The 26,313-nt window shown below is 39.4% G+C and overlaps 11 protein-coding genes and 1 non-coding gene across 12 annotated transcripts; 5 read left to right on the top strand and 7 right to left on the bottom strand.

The window, feature by feature from the left end:
• Positions 1–192: 192 nt before the first annotated feature.
• On the bottom strand, positions 193–2,391 carry NTO1 (Nto1p; the record flags this gene model as incomplete). Its single annotated transcript, XM_002497732.1, has 1 exon — positions 193–2,391. The coding sequence occupies one exon, from the start codon at positions 2,389–2,391 to the stop codon at positions 193–195; it is 2,199 nt and encodes a 732-aa protein (XP_002497777.1).
• Positions 2,392–2,774: 383 nt separating this feature from the next.
• Positions 2,775–4,769, bottom strand: ZYRO0F13244g (alpha-mannosyltransferase; the record flags this gene model as incomplete). The annotated part of the gene is made up of 1 exon (XM_002497731.1): positions 2,775–4,769. One exon carries the CDS (start codon positions 4,767–4,769, stop codon positions 2,775–2,777), a length of 1,995 nt encoding a protein of 664 aa, XP_002497776.1.
• Positions 4,770–5,081: 312 nt separating this feature from the next.
• RTG3 (Rtg3p) lies at positions 5,082–6,443 on the bottom strand (the record flags this gene model as incomplete). Its single annotated transcript, XM_002497730.1, has 1 exon — positions 5,082–6,443. The coding sequence occupies one exon, from the start codon at positions 6,441–6,443 to the stop codon at positions 5,082–5,084; it is 1,362 nt and encodes a 453-aa protein (XP_002497775.1).
• Positions 6,444–6,775: 332 nt separating this feature from the next.
• On the top strand, positions 6,776–7,414 carry SFT2 (Sft2p; the record flags this gene model as incomplete). The annotated part of the gene is made up of 1 exon (XM_002497729.1): positions 6,776–7,414. One exon carries the CDS (start codon positions 6,776–6,778, stop codon positions 7,412–7,414), a length of 639 nt encoding a protein of 212 aa, XP_002497774.1.
• Positions 7,415–7,610: 196 nt separating this feature from the next.
• ECM21 (Ecm21p) lies at positions 7,611–11,054 on the bottom strand (the record flags this gene model as incomplete). The annotated part of the gene is made up of 1 exon (XM_002497728.1): positions 7,611–11,054. One exon carries the CDS (start codon positions 11,052–11,054, stop codon positions 7,611–7,613), a length of 3,444 nt encoding a protein of 1,147 aa, XP_002497773.1.
• A 971-nt stretch (positions 11,055–12,025) lies between these two features.
• APL4 (AP-1 complex subunit gamma) lies at positions 12,026–14,581 on the top strand (the record flags this gene model as incomplete). The annotated part of the gene is made up of 1 exon (XM_002497727.1): positions 12,026–14,581. One exon carries the CDS (start codon positions 12,026–12,028, stop codon positions 14,579–14,581), a length of 2,556 nt encoding a protein of 851 aa, XP_002497772.1.
• Positions 14,582–14,629: 48 nt separating this feature from the next.
• On the bottom strand, positions 14,630–15,261 carry YOP1 (Yop1p; the record flags this gene model as incomplete). The annotated part of the gene is made up of 2 exons (XM_002497726.1): positions 14,630–15,133; positions 15,211–15,261. The coding sequence occupies 2 exons, from the start codon at positions 15,259–15,261 to the stop codon at positions 14,630–14,632; spliced, it is 555 nt and encodes a 184-aa protein (XP_002497771.1).
• A 250-nt stretch (positions 15,262–15,511) lies between these two features.
• Positions 15,512–15,602, top strand: ZYRO0F13112r. The gene is given in 2 exon segments: positions 15,512–15,548; positions 15,567–15,602. It is a non-coding gene; the product is annotated as a tRNA-Phe (tRNA).
• Positions 15,603–15,659: 57 nt separating this feature from the next.
• On the bottom strand, positions 15,660–19,169 carry ATH1 (alpha,alpha-trehalase ATH1; the record flags this gene model as incomplete). The annotated part of the gene is made up of 1 exon (XM_002497725.1): positions 15,660–19,169. One exon carries the CDS (start codon positions 19,167–19,169, stop codon positions 15,660–15,662), a length of 3,510 nt encoding a protein of 1,169 aa, XP_002497770.1.
• Positions 19,170–20,464: 1,295 nt separating this feature from the next.
• Positions 20,465–22,114, top strand: ATP1 (F1F0 ATP synthase subunit alpha; the record flags this gene model as incomplete). The annotated part of the gene is made up of 1 exon (XM_002497724.1): positions 20,465–22,114. One exon carries the CDS (start codon positions 20,465–20,467, stop codon positions 22,112–22,114), a length of 1,650 nt encoding a protein of 549 aa, XP_002497769.1.
• Positions 22,115–22,404: 290 nt separating this feature from the next.
• On the top strand, positions 22,405–23,457 carry CCL1 (TFIIH complex kinase subunit CCL1; the record flags this gene model as incomplete). The annotated part of the gene is made up of 1 exon (XM_002497723.1): positions 22,405–23,457. The coding sequence occupies one exon, from the start codon at positions 22,405–22,407 to the stop codon at positions 23,455–23,457; it is 1,053 nt and encodes a 350-aa protein (XP_002497768.1).
• A 167-nt stretch (positions 23,458–23,624) lies between these two features.
• YME1 (i-AAA protease YME1) lies at positions 23,625–25,847 on the bottom strand (the record flags this gene model as incomplete). Its single annotated transcript, XM_002497722.1, has 1 exon — positions 23,625–25,847. One exon carries the CDS (start codon positions 25,845–25,847, stop codon positions 23,625–23,627), a length of 2,223 nt encoding a protein of 740 aa, XP_002497767.1.
• Positions 25,848–26,313: the final 466 nt, after the last annotated feature.

The raw sequence follows: 26,313 nt of genomic DNA, 5'->3' as shown, positions 1-26,313 counted from the left end.
CTTGGCGGGCTTACACTGCGCTTCTCGCTATAGAGGCGAGCTAGACACCATAATAAGCGTTATAAAAAGGATAGGAAGCATAATTAAAACACTTTTTTTTCCGCAAAATATCAATGTTTAGTATAGTGACACCTATGAATTTGTTTGTTTGTTTTTTAATTTAATTAATGATACAAAGTAAGCTTTATATTATTATTTGTCCAAAAATTCAATTTCAAGAGTTCTTTTACAGTCTTCAGAAAGTTCTTCAACATCACTAATATCCTCCAGTTCTTGATAATAAGTTGCCTTCCAATTTCTTTCTTTGGATTTTACAACATCCTTATCATTAATGTAAAAGTCTTGGTGTAACAATTCGTTGACATCGAACTCTTTGTAGTGCTTAATCAAATTGTCCAAGTAATCCCGAGCTTTCCTTAAATTAGTAGAAAGAGCTCTTGTTGATTTAGAACAATTTTCTAATGAATCCAAAAATTGATAGAGGTCCTTCATTAAAGTGTCCAGGTTTTTACATTTATAATCTTTGAATTGTAGAAGATCAGAAAGTGTTTCTTCATTAGATATGGCCCTTTGTAATGCTTTGAAATGATCTGAATTCACAAATTTGTCTAATATTATGGACTGAATCATATAACCTTCAGTGTGCTCAATTTTATTGCGGATGCTCCGTTCAGCAACACGTTTGTTGTTGTAAGTCACTGTACGTCTTTTCACCAAGTTGCATAAATTTTGGAGTTTTGACAAATCCTCCAATAATATATCCGTTACTTGGATTCTTTCTTTCAGTTGTTCTACATCTAGCATGTTATAAGAGCTTGGATCAAACCTACGCACGAGTGGAGCTCCCCTTTTTAATTCTCTTTTCATTGACCAGTACTTGCATATGTGATAAGCGGCTTGCGCAGAACCTGGGATTTGGAAAAAAGTTAAAATCTGTTTTACCTTCTCTGCAAAGATATTGGGAGCAATTGGGGTACCCCGGTTAGTCTTCCATTTGTTCTTAGTAGTAGCATTGATAGGATTTTGCGGTGTAGCCTCTGTTATTTTATTGGGCATCTCGACATCATTTGTATCTGAGAAATACCTTCTTGTCTTGAAAATTCCACCCGAACAATCAGGCCAACCTGGTGGTGAGTGTCTATCACAGAAAGATCGTAACATGTGTGGAGGATAAAATTGATTTGTGGCAATTTCAGCGATGGAAGACCCACCAAAATCCATATAGAGACCAGCTCTTTTAGCGCATGTTACGTGAAAGGCACTAAAGCAATTTCTTTGAGTGCATTGTATGCATGCTCCCATTTTCTGCTTGCATATGTAACACACGAGTTTCCACCTTGATTTATTTATATGATTAATACCTTCAATGGGTTCCATGTAGTGTATGTTAGCGAAGAATAATTCAGGAATCCAAAGTCCACACACAACATGGGACCACGAACCCGTATCTGACTGCTTAAATGCACCAGTATGGCTGGGGCAGAAAAGACAATTTACTTTACGATTCTTCGATACCAAGCATCGACGACATAACCATTGGCCCTCGGGAATAAAAACCACACCATAGCATTCTTGATGTACGGCGACATCACAACCGTCACAGAAGACAATTACGTTGGAACTATCGCTATCAGCATCACCACAAACAGCACATCTTTGATCCAAAGAGGTCCCAGTACCATCATCGGATCCATAAAGTTCAAAATGGACCTTAGCGGTATGCGATTGATGATCTGCTTCCGAGACATTGGAACTTATTGACCTCGGCGGAATTTGTTTTTCCAAATGATGCCATTCAGTTTCCAAAACGCTCATAACTATTTCAAATTCGTGATGATGCATCTGATCACGGCAGTATTCTGAATTAAGAAAATTTAGATACAATTCGTCTTGTTCATCCATGTCGTATTCCGTCTTAAAATCATGTAAATTTGAAGATATTTGACAAAGAGAACTTATCAATTTATGATCCTTCTCTTCCAACGAAGTACCTACATGAAACTTAGTAAAATATGGTGCCTTTTCCTTCTCAAATTTGGCTGGTAGTGTGACCCTTCTGGACTTCCTTGCAACTTTAGACGTTGGAAGATAGTTCCTTTGGTTTAGCTGTGCAATGGATATCTTACATTTCTTGAACCTGTAATTGTGACTGGGCAGGCTTATAGGCTCCAACCTAACTGTCCCATTGACTATGAGTTGCTTGGTATGACCCCCATGTCGACTACTATTGTCTTCGATCCCATTTTGTCTATCGGTAGGGTCATCATCATCGCTCGATGAACTCGGGAGAATAAGTGGAATCAGGGTATCTTTGGTCAGTTCAGGATAGAGTTCTTCAAAATCAGTCTCCTCTCGCAGCTTAGGACCATCGTCATTGGAATGTCTTGACATTTAGTCTCCTTATAACCTCTAGTTGCCTTTGTTGTTGTTTTGATATCGTGTTGACATTTCTTAACTCTCGGTCTTAAAAATCGTCCAGGCTGATGTAAATACATAACAGAAGTTGCATTCATGAAGAGCTTAGCTTGTTGAAGCCAAGATTTTTGGTTGTATTCTACTTAGTATTATTCTGTTTTCAAAAATTAGTGCTTTAATTCTACCTCTCTGCATTATATCATGGATAACCAACCATCTATTTGAATTAATATATTCCGCGAAAAATCGTCAATCGTTGATAGAACTTATTTACTTAAGAGTTTACAGGAGATCAATCCGTGTTAAGTTCCTCTCTTGAACGGAAAATTATTACTATTCTCATGTAATTAATCAACTAATTAATAAACACTCCCTAACCATGTAGTGTCTGAAAGCATGTCAACTCTTTCAGCAATGTAATCACACATGGCTCTGTACTTCTCAAAACCCTTATCCTCTTGATTCACCTCTTTGGACAGATAGCTGAAGTTTTTGTACCCATCCTCAACTGCACATATGTGATCGCGCATTGTGATGAAATTAGCTAATTCTAAATCATAATTTATCTTTTCCTTAAATTCATCACCATACATTCTGTAATGCCCATGACGAGATGGCTTGAAATTTGGATCATCGGCATGCTTTTCCAAAACCCTTTTACCATCGTATTTCAAATCACCAAATTGTGATAACAGCCATGGATTGTATTTGGGTAAATGAGAATGGACGAAAAGTACAGGCACATCTTTAAAGTGTTGCAAGAAACTCTTTAAGTCGTAATCTACTTTATGAGACTTCCAAAAATCTTCGCGAATCTTCTTTTCCCAATTAGCGACCTTTTCTCTGCTTTCCGAATTATCCTCTTCTAACGGCCTTTGACCAAGTCTTCTATGATAGTAAATTTTAAAATCTTCATCATAAGAATCAGAAAGATCATGTATAGCATTCATATACGCTTCAAAATCACCCAATAGATCATGCTGTAACATTGCAACGCCACGGTAAGATCTTTGAGCATCAGGCAATCCTTTTTCAAACGGTGTTTCATCCTTAGAGTTAGCCCAGTAACCACTTGTACCAACAGGCGTTTTTACTTGGTGATAAGCTGAAACAATTCCTCTTTGAGTTAAAGCGGTAGCTGCTAGTGCAAACGTATCTTTATCACCTTCACCTGCGAACCCTTGTCCCAAGAGTGGGTAGTACTGTGAAGGACCATTGTAGTTATAGTAAAGACTTAAAATAATAGTCCCTAGATGTTTGGATTTATCTACCAACAATTGACCAGATTCGGTACCGCCATCGGGGATGGCACCTTCGAAGTCGTGGAATGGAATCTTTGATTGATCTTTTTCCTCATATAATTCTGTTGGACTCACATCGTCCATAGAATATCTTACCCTCTTATTCTCATTTACAGAAATGCCAACAATATCGTATAACCGTGGGTGGTGCAAACGTCTCCAATAATCTGGCCATAGAATTAATCCAAATTCTTTAAACACATCCAGTTCAAAGATATCCCTAATAGAGTTAACCACATAATTATCCGCATCCAATAACAATACTTTTTCGAAACTTGAAGCCAACAGTGCTAATGCCTTCAATTGATAACCTTTTACGTCTTTCAAAGTCTGTTCATCAAATACTTGATTCATATAAATGCAACGAGTCAAACCAGATGGATCCAATTCAGGTAAAACATTTTCACAAAAGGCATCTTCACCATCATTTTCGGGTGGAATCATCAATTCGATGGGTATTGTTGGATCACCATTAGTTCTAACAGCTTTTATGGCAGGCATCGCATACAAAGTATATTTCCCACCACCCACTATAACAATACCTTTTCCTCCATAGAGATCCGTCGGATACTCATCCAATATATCATTGGTTAGTGTATCGAGAAACGTAGTGTGCGAATCCTTCAATTGCTCGAAAGTCTCTTGCGGGAAATCAATGCATTTCAGCAATTGTTCTTTCGTCACCTTGGAAAACTTATCGACAGCATTAGCACCGACATCACCCAACTGACAGCCCTTGTTTTTTGTTCTATCCACAACGGCTGTTGATGAATGTGACCTTACTCGCTCCATGGTATATTTCATCATTTCTGTCAATTTATCCTGATCAAAATAGTGAGCTTGATTCGTACCACCAAATCCGTTCTGTAAAAAGTTCAAATAATTAATAGATTGTGGTAATATATCAACCTCCATATAATTAGATGCATGTTGAATCCCAAGTAATGTTAATGTTACTAAGATTATAGAAACTAACAGAAGCTTCACTGCTTTCGTATTCCTCCGCCGGCTTAGATAAAGCAGTCTTCTGAAGAACAATGAAACTCGTTTCATAGGTATTGGTTTCTTTGGAATGCCTTAGGGTATCTTAGATTATAACAATTGTCGTCAATCTCCGTCAATATCGCTGATCTTCCGATGTCATACCCTTTTATACGCGAACAAGCTTTATAGATGAGGAAAAATAGAAAAACGATGGTGAAAAATACAAGGCTCGTAGTCACCTGATCGGGAAAGATGGCGGCAAGAAATTATCATAATAGCGATAGTATTTTTTTTTTTTATCCTTCATTTTTTACATTATACAATATTTTATGAATACAGGGTTTCTCTTCTTTTTTTTGTGAGCTTGTTGTCTCATTTTTATTATGAATCAAATTCCAATAAGTAGTCCGCTGGATTGGCATCACCATCACCAAATATTAGTTTGGCATTATCCTCTGCCTCAATCAAATCACCAGACAAAAATTGTTGTAGATCATCATTAGTAGGAACAGGGTTTTGTTGATTGACATCCAACGGAGCAGTTGCAAGTGGTGATGGTGAAGGTTTGGCTCTTGTATCGATAATTTTACCGGAGAAATCATCAAATTCGTTATATGGAGGGGTTGGTCCCATCATTAGAGGTGGTTGTTGTTGTCGTTGCTGTTGCTGTTGCTGTTGTTGCTGCTGTTGTTGCTGCTGTTGTTGCTGCTGTTGTTGTTGTCGTTGCTGCGTCTTGACAATTTTACTCTGGTCCTGTAGTTCCTGTAATTTTTCTAACAACTGAATTTTTTTCCTATCCTGTGCTTCCAAGACTTGTAGTAAATATTCCAGATATTCAACAGTCTTGTTAAGGATAATACTTTTATTCGGTTTAACCTGTTTACCATTAATGTCGTAATTTAAAAGTGAAGGCGGTACTATTGTACCCAGTTCCTTAATCTTTAGTTTAATCAATTCGCGTCTACGCCTCTCCACTGCATTATGAAATTCTCTCTTACGTTTCAACCTATCTTCATGAGATACACTGCCTGGCAATATACCCTCACCGCCGTTACTAATACTATTGCTAATAGAAGCGTGTCGTGTTCTCGGGGTATTCGCAGAAGTGTTTCTAAGTGATCCTGTGAGGTAAGAACCTGCTCTTACGGATGAACTTGGTGATCTAACGCCTGCAGATGGTGATAAATATGCTGTTGGTCCACTAAAGGATTGCGGATGATAAGGTACTGAAGACGAATAACTAGGTGTGAGAATTTCCGTATAAAGGCTCGAACCTAGTGAAGATCCTAAGTCATCTGCAAAACTCAAAGAAGTATCATCGGTCCTTGTGAAAAATTCTGAAAACTGCTGCTGTTGCTGCGACGACTCTTCGGGCTGTTGTTGTTGGTGGTGGTGCTGTTGTGAAATGGATTCTCGCCGTAATTCTCCTGCTGGTGATCCTCTCCAATTGGGCCCAATGTTACTCGTTGTAGAGATTCCTGTAGGAAAGGCACCTAACGGTGTAGCCTCCTCGGAGAGAGAAAATCGATCATCTAAGTGTGAACCACTTTTTGACGCATTTTCATTAAATCCCACTTTGTCATGGTCATTGGCATACAGTAAACTCTCATGTTGCTGCGCAGGTGTATTCTCACCGTAGGCCTGTTGAGGAGGGAAACCTAACCCCCCATACATGGGCTCACCGAGAAGGGATTCCCATGTCTGCTGCTCATCCCAGCCTTCGTCTCCCGGAGCCACCATCATTCAATCAATTAAAAAATTACCAATATAGAGAGTAGAAGGTAACGGAAAAAGCACTCTTTAATAATTATGTACCACAAATTCAACCCTACCCAGCCTCTACTAGCTATATTTCAACCCTCTTGCCCTAATTGAATATGGAATTACCGGTTAATTAACAGTTCCCTTGGCTTCTTGATATGAATACGCCGAAATGAAGGAACATTTTTCAACCTGTTTCCGTAACCCGGCCATACATACTACGCCTTACGAAATATCAAGGGACATCTCATCACATTTCATCAGAATTCCACACTCGATCGTACGTATACCCAGAATTTATTGGTCGTATATCTATGGATTCATCTAATCAATTAAATTCCTTCCGTAATTCATTTCAGAGATGGAATGAAAACAGGTCTCAAAACTCTCAAGGCTTCAATGAGTCAGCGAAGACATTGTTCTCATCATGGGCAGATTCCTTCAACAACACGGCACAGGATGTCTATGCCAGGTTACCCATGACAAGACAGGATATGGAACAAGATCAGGAACCTTCGTGGTTTTCGTTATCAAGAACTGAGCGCTTATTGCTTTTCATAAGTTTTATATTGGGTGCAGCAGCCTGTTTTACCATTTGTGTGTTTTTATTCCCTGTATTAGCCGTTAAGCCAAGGAAATTTGGTCTCTTGTGGTCAATGGGATCACTGTTATTTGTACTTGCCTTTGGTGTTTTAATGGGTCCGGTTGCATATTTAAAGCATTTAAGTTCGAAGGAAAGGCTACCATTCACTATTTTTTTCTTTGGTTCTTGCATTTTAACGATTTATTTTGCTGCAATTTCAAGAAGTACATTGTTAACTCTACCCTGTGCGATTTTAGAGTTGATTGCAGTGGTTTACTATGCCGTTTCTTACTTTCCTTTCGGAGCTGCGGGTATTAGGATGATGAGTTATGCTGGTCTCAATACCGCCAGGGGAGCATTACAAATATAGCTTCAAATTAAAGAAAACTTATTTCTGTACTATATACATTCTTTTTTAGAAGGACCTACAGATGCTAATGCTAATGCTAATGGTTACGATAATCACAATAAAAGTAATATTAATATACTGGTAAATAACAAAAACAAAAACAAAAAAAAAAAAAAAAAAAAAAAAAAAAAAAAAGTTCATTATTCCTCGTCAATCATTAAGGCATGATTTCGTCATATTTAGGTGGTTCTGACAAAAAAGTTCTTGTAGGCTTTTCGGTTGTAGGTCTTTCTGGATTCTTGTTAAAGTTGGGCCTTGTCATGTCTAAATCGTCTGAATCGATGACATTGCCAATACCATTGAATCCACTGGGGTTAAGACCACTATTTTGACCATTAGTTCTTCCACTAGTGCTTGCAGGTGAACTCATCAATTTATCCAAATTGTTAAACATGTGGTTACCATTTGCAAAGTTAGGATTGACCCCAGGACCAGACGATGGTTGTAAATGTGCAGAATGTTCAGGTGGAGCCAAAGTTGGTGCATTAGTTAAACTTAAATGTTGAATATCCGAATCCTTCGGTACGTTAGCATTTCTTGTATGGGGTGAACCCATTGGGGAAAGTAGTGGTGAAGTTGTTGGTGAAATTGAGGGTGCTCCTAGTGGTGATAAGGTTGGCGATCCCAATGGTGATTGCATTGGTGATGCTGGTACTGATATGGCTTCTTCAAAAGTTGGAGGTGCCATCATGTTAGATGGTCTGCCTGGAGCCAGCGGATCGTTAATTGCATCGGAATATGTAGGTAACTCCATATTGCCCTCACTACATTTTTCAGAGATTAAGAAAATTGGAGTATCTATCAACACCTCATAATGTCTCAGCTTTGTTGGATCAGCAATGTCTGGTTTACTAATTCTTAACATAACTTCCAATTTGTGTCTACTGTGAATATTAGTGAAATGTAAACTATCCAGGTATAATCCACGTCTTGGTTTATTCAATCTAGTATGTTTCTTGACTGTTACACCTCTACCGTTTCTCAATTTAGTCTCATGAAATCTCTGATCTTGTGGTGGACGAGATTGATTGGAAATAGGTTGCGGTGAAAACGATGGTTTCCTCTTTAAATCGCCAGAACTACTCTTCGGTGTTGGAGATAATGAACTTTTCCTGCTGGTTAAAAATCCTATCACACTGTTACGATGACCGGGAGCGTTATTGTTCGACGATTGGTGACCATTAGATGATTGTGTATTAGTCGCTTCAGGATTAGGAATATTTGCATAGGCATCCACACCATAAGGCGGTATTTGTTTAGCAGAATTTTTTTCTAGATCTTCATAGCAGGGAAATTCCACATTGGTTTCGATATAAAGTGGATCGACACCACCTTCTGTATTGTAGGACAAAAGGTTATCATTCACACAATTTTCTACAATTTCCTCCTTAATAGCTCTACCACCTTTGTCTCTAGTTCTAATTTCTAATAGTGATAAACTACGTTCTTTCTTACGTTTAGCGGCGAATTCATTGAAATACGGGTTGTAAGGATCGCGAGCCACTGGATCGACCTGATCATACTCAAATTCATAATTCTTACTCACCAAGGTAATCCTCTCTACAATGCTGACCCTCACTCTTTTCACAAACACATCAGGAGTCAAAGGTTCCAATTTGATCTTTACCGGTACTTTAGATCCCAGAGCCACGTATTTCTGAGCAAATGAAACTTCGTAAGCCAATGAGTCTGTCCAAACACGATCGATATAAATTGGTTTATTAGCAGTGGAGATAGAGATCGGTGGTGGAGTTCTAATCACATAGATGGGGTATTCGGTATAGCTTTCATTCGGATCTTCAGATGTATCCCTAGCTGGAGAAAGTCCGTTTGGTAAATGTCCACCTTTAATCTTCTTCAAAAGACCAAATTTTTTATGATTATTCAATTCTGATTCTTGCTGACGTTCCTCCTGTACGGCTTTTTGTTGTTGAACAGATAAAGATCTGTTTTTGCCGTCTTGCATCTTAGCTGCCACACAAAACTTGTAATGAACACGAGCTGATGGCAGATATAGAGATTCTGGAATGTGATTACTGAATGCGATTGGAATAATATAGACGTAATCACCAGGTTGCATAGTTTGAGGTCCTTCAGATGAGGCCTTCTCAATTAGATCTTTTCTAATACGACCTTTTTCCAAATAAATCTTTTGACTATCGGGAATATTCCGAAAGAGACTCATTTGTCTAATATTTCTGTTATTTTCAATGATTTTTTCCTTTGAAGATACATTTAGTGGGATAAAAACGTTCATATTATCTGTCCCCAAACTCCAATTCAATGTTCCTGCACTGTAATTTTCCTCTTGAAATGACCTCGTTGGTGGTACACCTGCATACCAATGGATCCTAACAAGTGAACATAACTGTGCCTCTATAGATGAGATCTTCGTGGGTTTTGGTATCGATACAATTACCGCTATAGTTAATGAGGCCATGGATTCGTCCATTTCAAAAGATGGTGGAGATCTCGAATCCAATGAATTCGATGATGACTGTCTAAATGGGTTATTACTATGGAAGGAAGCTGTAGATGGTCTTGATCTTAAATTCCCATTTGAACTCGATCTGGGAAGCTCCCTATTTGCGGTATCATTTCTAGTGTTATTTTCACGGGATTCAGCTGTATCTAAAACTTCAAAATCTTCATCTTCTCTAAATCCGTTTAATCTCGCCAAATATTCATCATCGTTGCATGACATGGTCGGCAAAAATACGTGATCACCACTTGAAGAAATGGAAATTTTCAATTCCGGCCTTTCGTAAACGGTCTTTGGTTTTAATAATCCACGTTGGGTTAGATATTCGATTAAGAATTCCTTCGCAGATGGCGGCGGTGGTGGTGCTGAAACTACCATTTGTGGCGCTAACGAATTCAGCGTATATGCTTGATGGTCCTCTGGTGCTTCACTAAGTACAGGTTCTGGTGCCGATGGCGGTGCTGCAGGTGACGAGGCCGCCGCCCAAGAAGCTCTTGGTATCGATTCTGGGGTGTTTCTCGTTCTCGCAGATGCCGATACACCATTTCTAGTGCCCGTTCTTGCAGTTGTACTAAGAGAACTGGTTGAATTACCGCTGCTTTTTGATCTTGGCGTCATCATAGAGGCGCTTCTTTGTACCGATCGTGTACTTGACCTTGGAGTTGAAGTGTTGGGAGTGTCAGTACTAGTAGAACCAGAAACTGTTGATGAAGATATAGATGCAGATGATCTTGAAGCAGAACTATATGAAGGCCTCTCCATCATTCTTGGTTTACCAGATACTGTATTGGACCTTTTAGGCTCAGAGGAAGATTGATTTAGTCTACTCTCCGTAGCATTAGTACTCCTTGTTGTAGTAGGAGATCTTCTCATTGTCTGGTTATTGTTCGTACTACTAGAAGGAGTTCCAGTCGTAGTATCGCGTCTTCTTAGAGGTGAAGTAGGAGGATTACCGTCATTACTATTGTTATTACTGCTCTTGTTCTTACTACTATTGTTCTTATTGGCGGAATTACTTCCCAGGATAGAAGTCAAAGTATTCTTGATGCTAGAGGACCTCCTTAATGGAGAACTAGTCTTGCCATATCTAGGTGTACCAGAAGAAGATGGATTAGGCATCCTTAGGGTTCTTTACTCCACTTCTTTCAATCTTTCCGTATTCTGTCCTTTCTATGTTCTTCCAGAACTGCTAGTATTTAATTCACTGAGATTATTATAAGTATTGAGCCAGCGAGGTGACCGTTTAAACTGCTTTGTACGCCGGTATTGAAAAAATACTCACTTCTATTCAATTTCGTTCAGATTAGCCTTGTGAGATGTAGAAAATCAAGACGGATTGATTGGTTTCCTTATGCTTCCTAGTACAGCTATACAATTTCATGTAATGAAGTTACTATACTAATAACTTCGTTACCACTTAATTAGCTTACCTGATTGGCAACATTCTCATATATACATATATACATATATATACACGTACGCCCATCGATTCATACAATAGGGCAACGCATCGACTGCTAATGTCAGGCTGATACACCAATAAGTAGGGTGGCACGTTAACACGCTAGTACTCTAATACCTCAGGCAAATTCGTCTGAAATTACCTCAATTGTTAGGTGCTTGGCAGAGAAATTGCAGAGGAAAGGAGGAGTCAAGAAGTATCGGATAACAATACGACCACATTCAGTGCCATGTTACTAACATAGGTGTCGATCGGTGCATCTAGCCAGAGCCGTTCTGTAGTAATCTTATAGCAAGAAAGGTTCATTTCTTTTTGAACCGAAAGAGACCTGAACCCTTCCCTAACCAGCCAATATGCGTCTATTATGATCAGATACGGGGTTAGATTGAAAAATTCGGGGAGTTCCTAATGGGGTATGTCGAGAATATACGTATGTAGTGATTAGGGGGGCGGCGGCTAAATATCACGTGTGTTCGATTTTGTCGTATATCACGTGTGTTTTGCTACCCGGACATGTCCTTGATCTTTACGAATTTCAATATTTTCCTTTAGGCCTTGAGATAAATGCATCAAATAACGATTAGAATAAGGAATCAAGAAATACAGTATAGATCAGTGCAATTGCAAGATGGCGGGATCCTCTCTCAAGAGCTTTATCAAGGATGTGCGTAACTCTAAGACACTTGCAGAAGAACGTTCCATTATCACCAAAGAATCTGCCAAAATAAGAACAAAATTAAGAGATGATCATTTACCAGCGGAGAAAAAACGTAAAAACATTCAAAAATTGTTATACCTTTACATTTTGGGGGAAAAGACGCATTTTGGTCAAGTGGAATCTATCAACTTAGTAGCGTCCGATGATTTTGCTGATAAAAGATTGGGTTATCTAGCTGCAATGCTTCTATTAGATGAATCTCAAGATCTGTTAACATTATTGACGAACGTTTTGAACAATGACTTAAACAACCATTCCAATAAATATGTGGTCTCATTGGCATTAACCGCTCTTGGTTTCCTCTCATCATCTGAATTGGCAAGAGATGTGTATCCTGATGTAGAACATTTGCTATCGCACTCGAAAGATCCATTCCTTTTGAAAAAAGCATTGCAATGTATGGCAAAATTGATAGCTAAGGATGTTTCATTACTAGATACTTTCTCACCGGAATTGATCACGGGAATTTTGAACAACCATTCATTGTGTAGCCATGGTGTTTTATTAGGTGTGATCAAAGTCTTACAATCAATTCTACAGAGTTTCACGTCTTATCAAGAATTCTTAGTGGAAGATGAAGATGAAGATGGAAATGGAAATGGAACCCATGCTAAAGAGAATAAGGTTGCGGAAAGTAATCAGGAATTTTTCATACGTATTTTAGAGCCTATTATTCCTGTGATACCTCACCTGTTCATGGTTTTACAAAATTTAAATGCTAAAAATTTTGAGCCCGATTTTGACGTTCAAGGTATTTGCGATCCTTTCTTGCAAGTGGAATTGTTGCATACTTTAAGCTTGTTTTTCCAATTGGGCGATGAATTGGAATCCTCAGAAATTTTACAATACCTTAATAAGTTTTCTGATGTTTTGACTCAAATTGCTACCAATACGGATGCGAATAAAAGTACAGGACAAACGATTCTTTATGAGACTACGAGAACTATTTTTTCGTTAAACTTAGATCAACCATTACGTATCTTGGGGGTTAACATTTTAGCGAAATTTCTATCAGGCCGTGATAATAATATCAAATACGTTGCATTGAACACACTGTTAAAAGTTGTCCCACAGGAACCAAAGGCAGTTCAAAGACATAAAAAATTCATTTCAAGATGTTTACGTGATTTCGATATCTTCATCCGTAAGAGAGCCTTAGAATTAACATTTGCCATTTTGGATGAGGCCAATATTGTGGAATTGGTGGATGAACTGTTACATTTCCTTGAACGTACCACTGAAGATGATAAATCCTTAATTCTCTTCACCGTGGAACGTCTTGTTGATGTATTTGACATGTATCCCATCACAAATGAAAAATGGCAATTACAAGTATTTTTCCAAATCATGAAATTGGTCGGCAGACACATTGCATCGGATAAGATTAGTGATATCCTTATTATTATCAATAATGCAAAGAATTCTACGAGTAAACGTGACGTTTTAGTGGATATGATGAAGTATTCGCTTGATGAAAAACTGTCATTAGAAATTCCAGAGGAGAACGTTTGTTGGCAGTTGGCTTCCATCTGGTGTATTGGTGAATACGTGGATATTCTCCTGGAAAGTCAGGATGCCGCTTTAATTAATCAAAGGTCATTGACTGACTATTTGTGTCGTTGTAACACCAGATACAATGAGGATAATAGATTGATCAACTACACTCTAACCGCCGCACTAAAATTATCCGCCAAAATTGAAGATACCAAATGCCTGGAAGACTTACGACAATTAATAGTGAGACATACGAGAGATCCAGATTTGATGCTACAGACAAAGAGTGTTCAATATGAATTAATCTTTAGGCAACCAAAAGCTGTTAAAAGAGCAATTTTAGAAACCATGCCCAATTTTGAAAAACCTCATAAACATGAAAAGAGTTCATCATCGAAGCCTGTCAAGCCAAGAAATAACCAACCAAAGGAATCCAATCTTTTATTTGACCTACTGCAGAATGATAATGGTTCAAAGACTTCTGGTGAAAAGAAACAACCATCGTCTATTCCACAATCAGATTTGTTAGCTGATCTATTCAAAGGAACACCATCTACCGATAGAACCTCTAGCAGAAGTAGTGCTGATGCTAGAGGTATTGGGCTATTATCACAATCTGCATCTGAGACTGTTCAATTACCAACGCAGAGCGTTAAAATTCATGACAGTGATAGTTTACAAGTGTTTACCCACCTCCTGTCCTGCGGTAATGGGTCATCTCAATTGGAAATGTATTTCAAGGCATTACAACCGATAGAGGAGATTCAAAGTTTTTGTGCTGTACCTAAGACTCAGAAGTTGACTATGGGTCAGCTACATCCTCAAAACAGTTTACAGACGGATGACGTCTGTAAACAATCACTAAAGATTACAGGTACAGGTAAATTGAAACTAAGAGTCAAAGTCAATTTTAATAAAAACGGCAATCCCGTTAATCAACAATTCGACTACAAATTTGATGGATCTTTGTAGATAGGAAGATATAAGAAATAGAAAATAAAGAAACAAAAAAAGTTAAATCTAGTGGTGAGCGGAGAAACCACTAGCCTTGGCATTGCCCTTAACAGCAGCGTCATCGACAGCAGCTCTAATCTCGTCAGATTTAGTTTCAGGAATTCTAATGTATCTGTTGGTCACTGGAGCAATGACATTGTTGTACACTAAAACAGCACCACCGGTTTGTGGCAAAGCAATGTACAACAAGAAGACAGTCTTAACAAACCAGTAAAATGGGACTAAGTACAGAATTGTCTTTGACCAGAATTCAATAACGTTCAAAAATGCAAAAACAATCCAGTAGGTCAACAATTGAGTGTCATCTTTACTAGTGGTAGTCTTGATGGCAATCAATGAGTAGTATGCAGGAACAACGAAACCTGCAAAGTTTGATAGAATTTCACCAATACCACCAACGTTGATGAAGATCAATACTAAGTAAAGAGCTGCTAAACCAACTGTGATGTAGGATTTTGGCAAATTGGTTCTTTCTTCCAACTGTTGTAGGTACTTATTACTAGAGTACCTCTAAAATAGTAAAAGTTAGTATATCGATTCAATAGCAATAACGGTTATGATTGAATAAGGATCTGATGATCACATACGCTGTCGAAATTCTTCATTTGAGATTGGAAAGAAGTAGTGAAGTCTGACATCTTGATGGATATTTCAGTTCAGGAAGTTCAATGGTTGTGGAACTTAGAATAATAGCCCTTATTGAACCTTAATCATTATAACATGAAAAAGAATAAAAAAAGATTTTTCGGCGTTGACGATAAATTTCAAGCAATATCCTTTTTTTTTTTTTTACTTCGTCCCCTGATGCATGGTGACGCGTCCAAACCACATGCTCTCTTTGCTATGAAGTGTTCGTAACTTTACTAATGCTTTTTCAACAATTTGTATGCGGATTTAGCTCAGATGGGAGAGCGCCAGACTGAAGAAAAACTTCGGTTAAGTTATCTGGAGGCCCTGTGTTCGATCCACAGAATTCGCAATTATTTTTTTAAATTTTTATTAAAAATATTTCATATCCGTAAATACCATACCTGCATTAATTCATTAAAACGATTTCTTTTATAGTGCCTCCTCTTTCATCATCGTCGTCATCGTAGCTTCCCTCTATACTCACCATAATAAATCTTGTCTTTGTCCAATCCGTACAGTTATCCGAAGGATCCTTGTGAGAACAACTAGTGCTATTGTGCTGGACTTTTTCATAGTCAATGGCAAATTCTGTCTTATTACTGGGTAGAATCTCAATAATTGATTTTGAGTAAATTTCTTCAAAATATGGCTCACTCGGTTCCACTTTGTAGTCCTTTAAAATGGGGACAAATTTACCTCTTATCACATTAGATTCACCTGAAATTCCTAAAAGTATATCATCCACGTCTTCTGCCTTCCAAGATAAAAGATCTTTAACGTCCGTGTCACCGGTATGTGACAACAACGGGCTTGAGCCGCCGATATCTTCCAGTGCCTCCAATACGCTTTCGTCACCAACGTTAGCGTTTTCCAAAATAGTTGTCAAGTCTGATAGAATCTGTCCGATGACATCAGTATGAGGCAAAATAGAAATGGTAAAGTTTTTGGCAGGTCTTTGACCCCATAGTATCATACCTTTATTGATCACTTGGGAATTGTTAGCACCTAGATCAATAAGGAGTTTACCGGGTAATGATTTAACTGCAGGTTGCCAATGTGTATAATTGTTCCCATCAAGAGTTGAAATGGATACATCACCTGGAACACCTGCCGTCAGATTGGTAATTTGTTTACTTTCAACCAAATTGCCTTCCACGTTCTGATCCATATGGAAAAGCGGTAGGATCAGTTCTTCACCAGGATTTATAGTATAGTAGTGGGCAGAGGTACCATGGGTAGTGTTATCAATTTTGATACTTTCCATCCCAGCTGATCCATTACCATGATATGGAGTAATATCACGATCATGGATTAAAGTTCTATCTGGAACTTTGATTCTAATAGGCTGATCACCGGATTTGTGAACAATAGTACCATTCCGGTCATCAATAATGATATCGAGCACTTGACCCAAATATTTGAAATTTCTGATTGCAATTCCACCAGGCAAAAGCGGTAATTCGATAGGGTTGAACTTCAGTATTCTTTGGATTTTTTTAGAGCCTGGTTCCACTTCGTATGAATACCTAAGACCTGTCAATCCAAACAAAATGCTCTGCAAAAATCCACCATTGGCGGTTAAAAATGGAAATGCCGGTTGAGTCTTACCGTTCGTCAAGAAATTATCGTCTGACTGCTCGCTGAATTGAGCAAAAGGTGCTCTCAAATAAGGTAGCAAAGACTTGTAAAGATAACTTTGAGACGATGATCCATGGTTTAATATGCCCGCGGCTGCCGCGACGAAGACAGGATATGTCATTGCAGGACCTGTGGATGATTGGTGCTCGGAGTAATAGTATACATCCTTAATGGCATTGTTTAAAATGGATTCATCAGTAATAAATGCCAATGGGTAAACCATTAGAGTAACATCGGCTTGTTTAATTTCCACACTGCTGTTCATACCAGAGTATTCCAATGTAATGTTAGAATCCGATTGTGGGATATGGATTTTTTCAGAAATTTCCATCCAACGAGGATCAACAGGTTCCTTTAAATGGTATCCGATATCAGTTGCCCATTTCAACAGTAATTTAATACCGGCATTGGTAAATGCCCCATTATCTACATGATTTGCAAATTCATCAGGATCGGTTAAATTATGCGTCTCGTAGCTGTCAATTGTGCTATTATATTTGACAAAGGCGGTGAAGAACTCGGCTGCATCATGAACCATAGGCCAAGTGGTATATCTCAAATAGTCATCATCGATTCCCTTGGCACCATTTAGATAGATGGAAAATGACGCCAGGCAGACATCGACATTGATGTGGTATTCGTAATCCACACAGGGTCCCGTGGAAGTGCAATTAGCGTATCGACCTGACGTCCATGGATATAGAGCACCTGGGTACCCATATTGTTTAGCATTTAATTGCGCTTGCTCATGGGTAGCATTTCTGTAATTGTTAATATTCTTGGCAATATCTGGGAAGAACGGCAATATACCAGGTTGAATCCAGAAATCGGAATCCCAAAAGACCATGCCTCCATAAGAGTCAGAAGATAATCCTGAAACAGGTACTGGCAGACCCTTCTCAGCTGAAACGTTGTAAGTTCTCGTATTGGCTAAAAGGTGGTATAAAGAAGATCTAGCAGTCATTTCAAGCACTTCATCTGAGGGGATTTCAATAAATGCATTGTCGTAAATATTTTTCCATGCCTCATTATGGGCTTTAGTCAACTTGTCGTAATTCCCATAACTCGTCACAGCTACTTCTTTGGCACGATTCAGAGTGGGTCCGTTGTAGTATTCTGTAGAAAAAATACCCACATATTTATGGATGGTGACCTGAGGGTTATCCTTCGTGAGAATAACAGATGCATTTTGTGAAACTGTCTCATCGTCTGAACCAAACTCGTTAAATTTTACTCCATCATTGTCAATTTCACATTTCGAAAACATGGATGTGTTGGAATAAGGTACATTTTCAGGTTCTACAACCATGTAGATTCCTTCGTCATAGCCCTTATCGGCAAGAACGGTCCGATGAGAAGTGTTAAAATCCAGAACGTCCCGAAAATTCAATTCAACGGACGACTCACCTTGCGGTAAACGATCGACATTCAATGAGACTTTCATCGAGACTATTCCCAGCGTGTATATTTTCTTATGAGCCAAAACCTGCGTCTCCACATGTAATAATCCATCAAGCCAGTCCAACTGCGTTGTAACAATCCCATTCTGCATCGATAACTCCTGCGTGTAATTGGCCACATCTTTAGGGTCTACGGTTTGAGGGTCAAACCATTTTTCATTGTTTAGACTGAACTGCAATTGGGTCCATTGTGGGATGGATGAAATAACGGTGGTATAGCCATTTTTATCGAGTTCAGGAAAATTAGTAGAGTTCAGAGATTCCTGTAAACAGTAGAAATCAGAAACAAATGCGCCTGCAAATCTACGGTTTCTCAGCGGCCAGCCGTTTTCCAATGCTCCCGGAACTGTATCGTCTGCGTTGGCCCAGATATTCCAAACATCCTCGGCATAACCAAATCCGACATTTGGTATGCGGGAGCCAATATACCCGTTAGCTACGTATGGTTGTCTTGAATAAGTATGTGGAGAGAAAACCGTTGAACCCAATACCATAGCATCTGCGTCGTAATAAGCACCTTCCGTGTCAGCTAGCAATTCGTAAAGTTTCTTTGAAGCCTTTCTAACCTCATTGTTGGTTTGTAAATCATGATCTCGGTTCGCCTTCACAATAATACCAGGTCCCTGGGCGGCTGGTAGAACGCTTTGACCATTAACGGTTTGCCAACCAAAGAAAAGCAGTAATCCAAATATTGCCAGTAGAGCCATTGTGATGGATATAAACTTTTTCCAAGTAGACTCTGAACTATCACGATACTCTCGTTCTTGGGGGGTTTGGGAAATGTCCCCCGGATCTGCATTAAGATCTATCTTCATCATGCATATACAGCCTTATAAATACCCCCGATTCGTTGAAGAGGAACTTGGAGAAAGAGGGGGGCGGGTGTTTGGAGAGTGTTGAAGTTTCCCCTATACAGTAGAAGTAGATGATTCTTAAAGTTGAGGTATGCTTTCCCCGGCTTAATTAATGGTGGAGAAATACGTAATGTACTGTCAAATGTATTTCGGGTTAAGAGTTGCATTGTCACCGTTGTAGAACAAAACGATAATTTTGGTAGTAAAGTGAAATACTAGAAACAAGGCCATGAACTGAAGCGACGACCAACAGAGCTCTAGGGGGCGCGTATTTGTCAGCTCTTGAGCAAGAGTTTGAAAGTAGTACTTCAGACAGTAGCGCTATACATCGAAGAATCGTAGAGAAACAAGATATACATATGGGCGTGTCTGCAAGGCACCTCGCTCGCAGGTATCTAGCGCATACGGATGTGTGCAATGCACACCATTACCTGGAGCAGTACACTGCCAAGTAGTACTGGTACATACATGCACGGCGGGTATATGTACATGTATATATATCGCTATAGGCACTCTCGTCAAAAGTGACAAAATACCACGTGAAATTGCCGCTCCCACAGGACATGCCCTTCGATCCCAATCGAGTTCTCAAGTCTGGTACCTGCAGCACCCCAAGTGTCCATAGTGCTCACTCCTATAACTCTAACCATTCTCTCCCGTCTCAAATCTCTCTCTCCCACATCCACCTGACCTCCGGCCAATCAGAGCGCTCCATGCGCGTCGAACCAATTACATCGCCCTTTCCCCCAACAGGCACCCCTTCTCGGACACCCGCCGCTCCCCGCCTAGGAAAAAAACACGAACGCGCTAGAAGGAGCATCACATGATCATAGACGGAGCGTCAGTAAATCTAGAAGGAGTGACGCTCCGTCTAACCTTCTCCTACCATAATCGGAATCAATCCCGTGCACCCTTGTCCGGGCATTTTTTATTTTTTTTTCACGAGTATGTTGATTCGCTAAGAGAGATTTGAAGGAAAAAAAGTTTCAAGCACCACTTACTTGCTCATTTACTTACAGTATAACTTACTACTTGTTACAATTTCTTCTAATTTCAATTCATTAGAATTGACGTGTTGGAAACTATCCTATTCATAAATTCGAATTCTTTCTTCTCGAAAGTCACTTAATAACCTGATTTTCCAAGAGTCGGTTTATTTCAATCCACTTTTTATTATATATTCCAATTGAAAGGAGAAGAAAAAGGGAGTTCGACGCACGTATACATTTGTGAACAAAAAAAAAATAGAATAGATTGAAATGTTGTCACGTACTGCAGTTCGTAACGTTGCTAGATTTGCTGCCGGTAACGTAGCAAGAGCCTCTAGAGTTGCATCCGTCGCTAGACCTGCAACCATCATTGCTGGTAGAAGATACGCATCTGCCAAGGCTCAACCAACTGAAGTTTCTTCTATCTTGGAAGAAAGAATCAGAGGTATCTCCGGCGAAGCCGATTTGAACGAAACCGGTAGAGTTTTGTCCATCGGTGATGGTATCGCCCGTGTTTACGGTTTGAACAACTTGCAAGCCGAAGAATTGGTCGAATTTTCTTCAGGTGTTAAGGGTATGGCTTTGAACTTGGAACCAAACCAAGTCGGTGTTGTGTTGTTCGGTTCCGATAGATTGGTCAAAGAAGGTGAATTGGTCAAGAGAACCGGTAGAATTGTCGACGTTCCAGTCGGTCCAGGTCTATTGGGTCGTGTCGTTGACGCCTTGGGTAACCCAATTGACGGTAAGGGACCAATTGACTCTGTTGGCCGTGTTCTTGCTGAAGTTAAGGCCCCAGGTATTTTGCCAAGAAGATCCGTCCACCAGCCAGTTCAAACCGGTTTGAAGGCCGTTGACGGTTTGGTCCCTGTCGGTAGAGGTCAAAGAGAATTGATTATCGGTGACCGTCAAACCGGTAAGACCGCAGTTGCTCTAGATGCCATTTTGAACCAAAAGAAATGGAATAGCACTGTTCCTGAAAGTGAAAAATTGTACTGTGTTTACGTGGCTGTCGGTCAAAAGAGATCCACTGTTGCACAATTGGTCCAGAACTTGGAACAAAACGGTGCTCTAGAATACTCCGTGATTGTTTCCGCTACTGCTTCTGAAGCCGCCCCATTGCAATACTTGGCTCCATTCACCGGTGCTTCCATTGGTGAATGGTTCAGAGATAACGGTAGACACGCTTTGATCTGTTACGATGACTTGTCCAAGCAAGCTGTCGCTTACCGTCAATTGTCCTTGTTGTTGAGACGTCCTCCTGGTCGTGAAGCTTACCCAGGTGATGTTTTCTACTTACACTCTAGATTGTTAGAAAGAGCTGCTAAACTAAACGAAAACCACGGTGCAGGTTCTCTAACAGCTTTGCCGGTTATTGAAACTCAAGGTGGTGATATCTCCGCTTATATTCCAACTAACGTTATCTCCATTACTGATGGTCAAATTTTCTTGGAAGCTGAATTGTTCTACAAAGGTATCAGACCAGCTATCAACGTCGGTATGTCTGTGTCTCGTGTCGGTTCTGCTGCCCAAGTTAAAGCTTTGAAACAAGTTGCAGGTTCTTTGAAATTGTTTTTGGCTCAATACAGAGAAGTTGCTGCATTCGCCCAATTCGGTTCCGATTTGGACCCATCCACTAAACAAACCTTGGTTAGAGGTGAAAGATTGACCCAATTGTTGAAACAAGCTCAATACGCTCCATTGGGTGTCGAAGAAATGGTTCTAGTCATCTACGCTGGTACCAACGGTTACATCGATAACGTTGAAGTCAACAGAGTCAACGAATTCGAACAGGCTTTCTTGTCCTTCGTCAAGACCAACCACAACGATCTTTTGACTTCCATCAGAGAAAGAGGTGAATTGGATGACGAACTGTTGGCTAAGATGAAGTCCGTCACCGAATCCTTCGTCGCCACTTTTTAAGGAAACATAACGATGAAAGAGAACAATTAACAACTATAAACTTGTCTCTAAAGTAAATTCAATATATTTTTTTGAAAGTAACTAAATATCATTAACGAATGAGTCTAAGATTTTTTAACGGATTTCAATTCTATTTAATTCTTGAATCTTTTTATTTTTTACTTTTTTGTCAGCAGTCTTGGTGATAATTATCGTCATAGTCTCTTGAAAATAGATCGATATTTGTCGAAGAGCTAACATAGAACCCAGAATCATTAACCTTAAGTGAATATGGTCCATCAGAAAAGACCATGTCAGATAATCCACAATCAAAGAATGGAGCCCCTGCGAAACCTGCTAATTACAGAAGATTGACTGATGATGATTTATTCAGACATTCGTCTCAATATAGATTTTGGTCATTCACTCCAGATCAGTTAAAACAAAAGAGAATCGAAGTAAATGCTCATGCCGTAGTATCAGTAGAAGAGGATCTACGTAAATTCATTGCAGAACATAGGGATAATTTGAGTGATGAAGAATTGAGAACGATCGAAGAGAGGGCAGTGCCAGTTAACATGGATGAAGAAGTTAAACTAGTGAACTTTTATGCAAAAAAAGTGCAGGCAATTGCCCAAAGATTGAACCTACCCACGGAGATTGTCGCAACGGCTATAACGTTCTTTAGAAGGTTTTTCCTTGAAAATTCTGTCTTGGAGATTGAACCCAAGACCATCGTATTCACAACTATATTTCTGGCATGTAAATCTGAAAACTACTTTATTGGCATTGATTCATTTGCTGCAAAGACAAAAGGTTCCAAAACTGAAATTTTAAAATACGAATTTAAAATATTAGAAAATCTCAAATTCTGCTTAATGAATCACCATCCTTACAAGGCTCTACATGGATTTTTCCTCGATATTCAAGTTATCCTTCATGGTAAAGTTGATTTAAAATATATGGGTCAAATTTACGATAGATGTAAGAGAAGGATTACCAATGCATTACTCACAGATGTCGTTTATTATTATGCGCCACCACAAATAACTTTAGCGGCTCTCATGTTGGAAGATGAAGCTCTAACGACGAGATATTTAGAATTAAAATTCCATGGTAATACAGAAACTGAAAACCCAAACCAAGACGCTAATGTTTCCATAAATTTTGATAAACTGATATCCATGATTAATTCTTGTAAAGATATTATTGAAAACGCACCTCCAGTACCTGTGGAAGAGGCGAAGGCAATAATGGCTAAAGTACTTTACTCTCGAAATCCACAGGTACTACTGAATAAACTGAAGAGGAAGAATCCATCAGAGAGTCCTGAGGACTCACCTGACAAAAGACCCAAAACTTAATTATGCAGTATCTAAAGTAGAGTAACAATGTCTTTATTATTGTTATTTTTCCTATTTACAATTCATGATAAATCCTAAATTTCATTAAACTAATATTATGTCGTTTTCGTTGTTTTTCTTTCTTTTTGCTGTATTAAAATCTACAAATGACTGGTGAACAGGCGTGATCATGCATTGATTAGAGCTGGTCTCTTGGGTTTATCATCACCAACATCCTTACGTTCGTCACTATCAGGCCCCTCAACCACTGTATTGGAAGATGACTTCAGCTTATTTAGTTCTTCTCCATTGCAAACTCTGTCCATTTCCTTTGCATCTAATGTCTCATACGTTATCAACCCTTCTGCTAATCTGTGTAATTCAACACTCCTTTCTTTCAAAATTTTCTTTGTTCTCTCTTCTGATTCTCTCAACAGTTTTAAAACTTCATTATCAGCAGTGTCACGTATCTTGTCAGACCACGTATCCCATTTGTCTGCTAAGTTTACAGGACCGAGATTCTCACCCATACCGTATTGCGTCACCATAGCTCTAGCGGTACCTGTGGCACTTTGCAAATCGGAACCACAACCACTCGTCGTATTTTCCTTACCATAAATAACTTCTTCAGCAATTTTACCACCCATGCAAACATCCAAACGTGCCAAACATTCTCTTCTAGTGATGTCCACTTTGTCCATCTCTGGCAGTTGGAACGTTATACCTAACGCACCACCACGAGGAAGGATGGTAGCCTTGTACAATGGTGTAGCTCCTGGGGTATACATAGCCATGATAGCATGACCAGCTTCATGAAAAGCCGTAGCTCTTCTCGAAGCCTCGGTTAAAACCATAGTCTTCCTTTCAGCACCTAACAGAATCTTGTCCTTTGCCCATTCGAAATGCGACATATCTACAGAGATTGCATTCTTTTGACAAGCATAAACAGCAGCCTGATTGACCAAATTGGCCAATTCGGCACCTGACAATCCGGGAGTACCACGAGCGATAAGGGTAGGATCAACATCATTAGCCAAGGTGATTTTCTTCATGTGATGTTTCAAGATGTCAGCACGACCACGAACATCGGGTAGATCTACATTAACCAATTTGTCAAATCTACCAGGTCTAGTCAATGCCTTATCCAAGGATTCAGGAAAGTTGGTAGCACCAATGATAATGATACCACTGCTTTGTGAGAACCCATCTAATTCCACTAACAATTGATTCAAAGTTTGTTTAGCATATGCTTGATCCTTAGGGTTACGCTTACCACCAATAGCATCCAATTCATCGATGAAGACAATGGCGGGTGCTCTAGAACGTGCCTGTGAGAAAAGCTCACGAACACGCTTAGCACCAACACCGACGTATACCTCATCAAATTCTGATCCGCTCATAAAGAAGAAATCTACGCCAGCTTCACCGGCGGTAGCCCTTGCCAAAAGCGTTTTACCAGTACCTGGAGGTCCTGTTAAAAGAACACCCTTAGGTAAAGTACCACCTAAAGATTCGTACTTGGCAGGATCCTTCAAAAAATCAACAATCTCTTCCAATTCAGCACGAGCTTCATCACAACCGTGAACATCATCGAATTTAACGTTAGTTTTGGCAACATCTACGGACTTATCGGCCACTTCAGATGATTTCAATAAAGAGGTATTTTCAGAAATGTATTTGAAAGCTTCGGACACACCATATGTTAGAAGACCCAGTACCACTAACCATTTAACCCATCTAGAAACAACGGTGAAAGTAGATTCTGTAACCACCACATGTAGAGGCTCCTTACGAGTACCATGAAAAGGTGAATACAAGGAGGGGAAAGTACCATGATACGCAGGAGACGAAGTAGACGAAGATGCCAATGATGGGTTAACTGCACCCGCAGAGCTTGCCGTTAAAAGAGTTTGTCTAACGGTATCAGCTTCGGCGTGTCTTCCTATCCTTTGTAGGGCTTCCATGTAAAGTTCTAAACAATTTGGTGAAGATACTATCCCTGGAGTTTCAAATCTGGAAACAACATATTGTGGATAATTCGACTGTAACAGAAGTTTGTAAAATGCAGCTTGAGCATCTGGGTTCATCAAATCCTTGTTGGCTTCTTGTTCCTTTGCAGCTAGCACAGCATGCGAAACTGGGCCTTTAAACTCTTTTTGCTGCTGCTGCTGCTGCTGCTGTTTATTCAGCTGATTCTGTTTTTGCTGTTCTGATTCATTTTCAGTCTTCTTTTCCGTTTGGTCCTTTCTATCTTTATTATCAGTACCATAGAAACGGCCATGAGACAGAGGCCCTCTTAAAGAATATAATAACGTACTTCTTGGCAATCTGGATCCAAGGGCTATTGCCCTGGGCATCATTTTGGGGCCCAACCTTAGAGCGGCGGGCACTAATACCCTTGACAGGCTCATTATTTCAAATCTTCTTCCAATAATTTCAAAACAGTGAAGTCCACTGGTAAAGTATGCAGCCTAACAACTGCTTAACGGGTCTCTAAACAACCTTTTGATTCAAAGAAACACTCTTTTGAATACTTTGAAGTTGATAATGAAAAATGGTCAACAGGTGGCGAACTTCTAGATCTTTTTAGAGCTCTCTTGAAAATCATTTTTAACGAGGATATTAAACTTACTTATTACTCATCTTCAAGGCTAATGAGGTCGAGAATGCAAGGAATAGGGTACTTTTCTGGGTCCAATACCCATTGCAATCGGTTCTAAATGTTTGATTTGCCTAAGGTCAATTGATCACAGGACTTTTACTCGAGTTCTTCGGAAGAGAGAGAAGGAGTAGTAGACCCTGATGCCATTAAATCTGTATCAAAAAGTGGCATACGGTGCTAAAGGTAAAGCCAGTCGTCACAATCAGAAGCATCCA

This window comes from Zygosaccharomyces rouxii (assembly GCF_000026365.1).
Source record: "Zygosaccharomyces rouxii strain CBS732 chromosome F complete sequence".
In the NCBI taxonomy this organism is placed as follows: Eukaryota; Fungi; Ascomycota; class Saccharomycetes; order Saccharomycetales; family Saccharomycetaceae; genus Zygosaccharomyces; species Zygosaccharomyces rouxii.
This window is presented reverse-complemented; position numbering and strand designations above follow the sequence as displayed.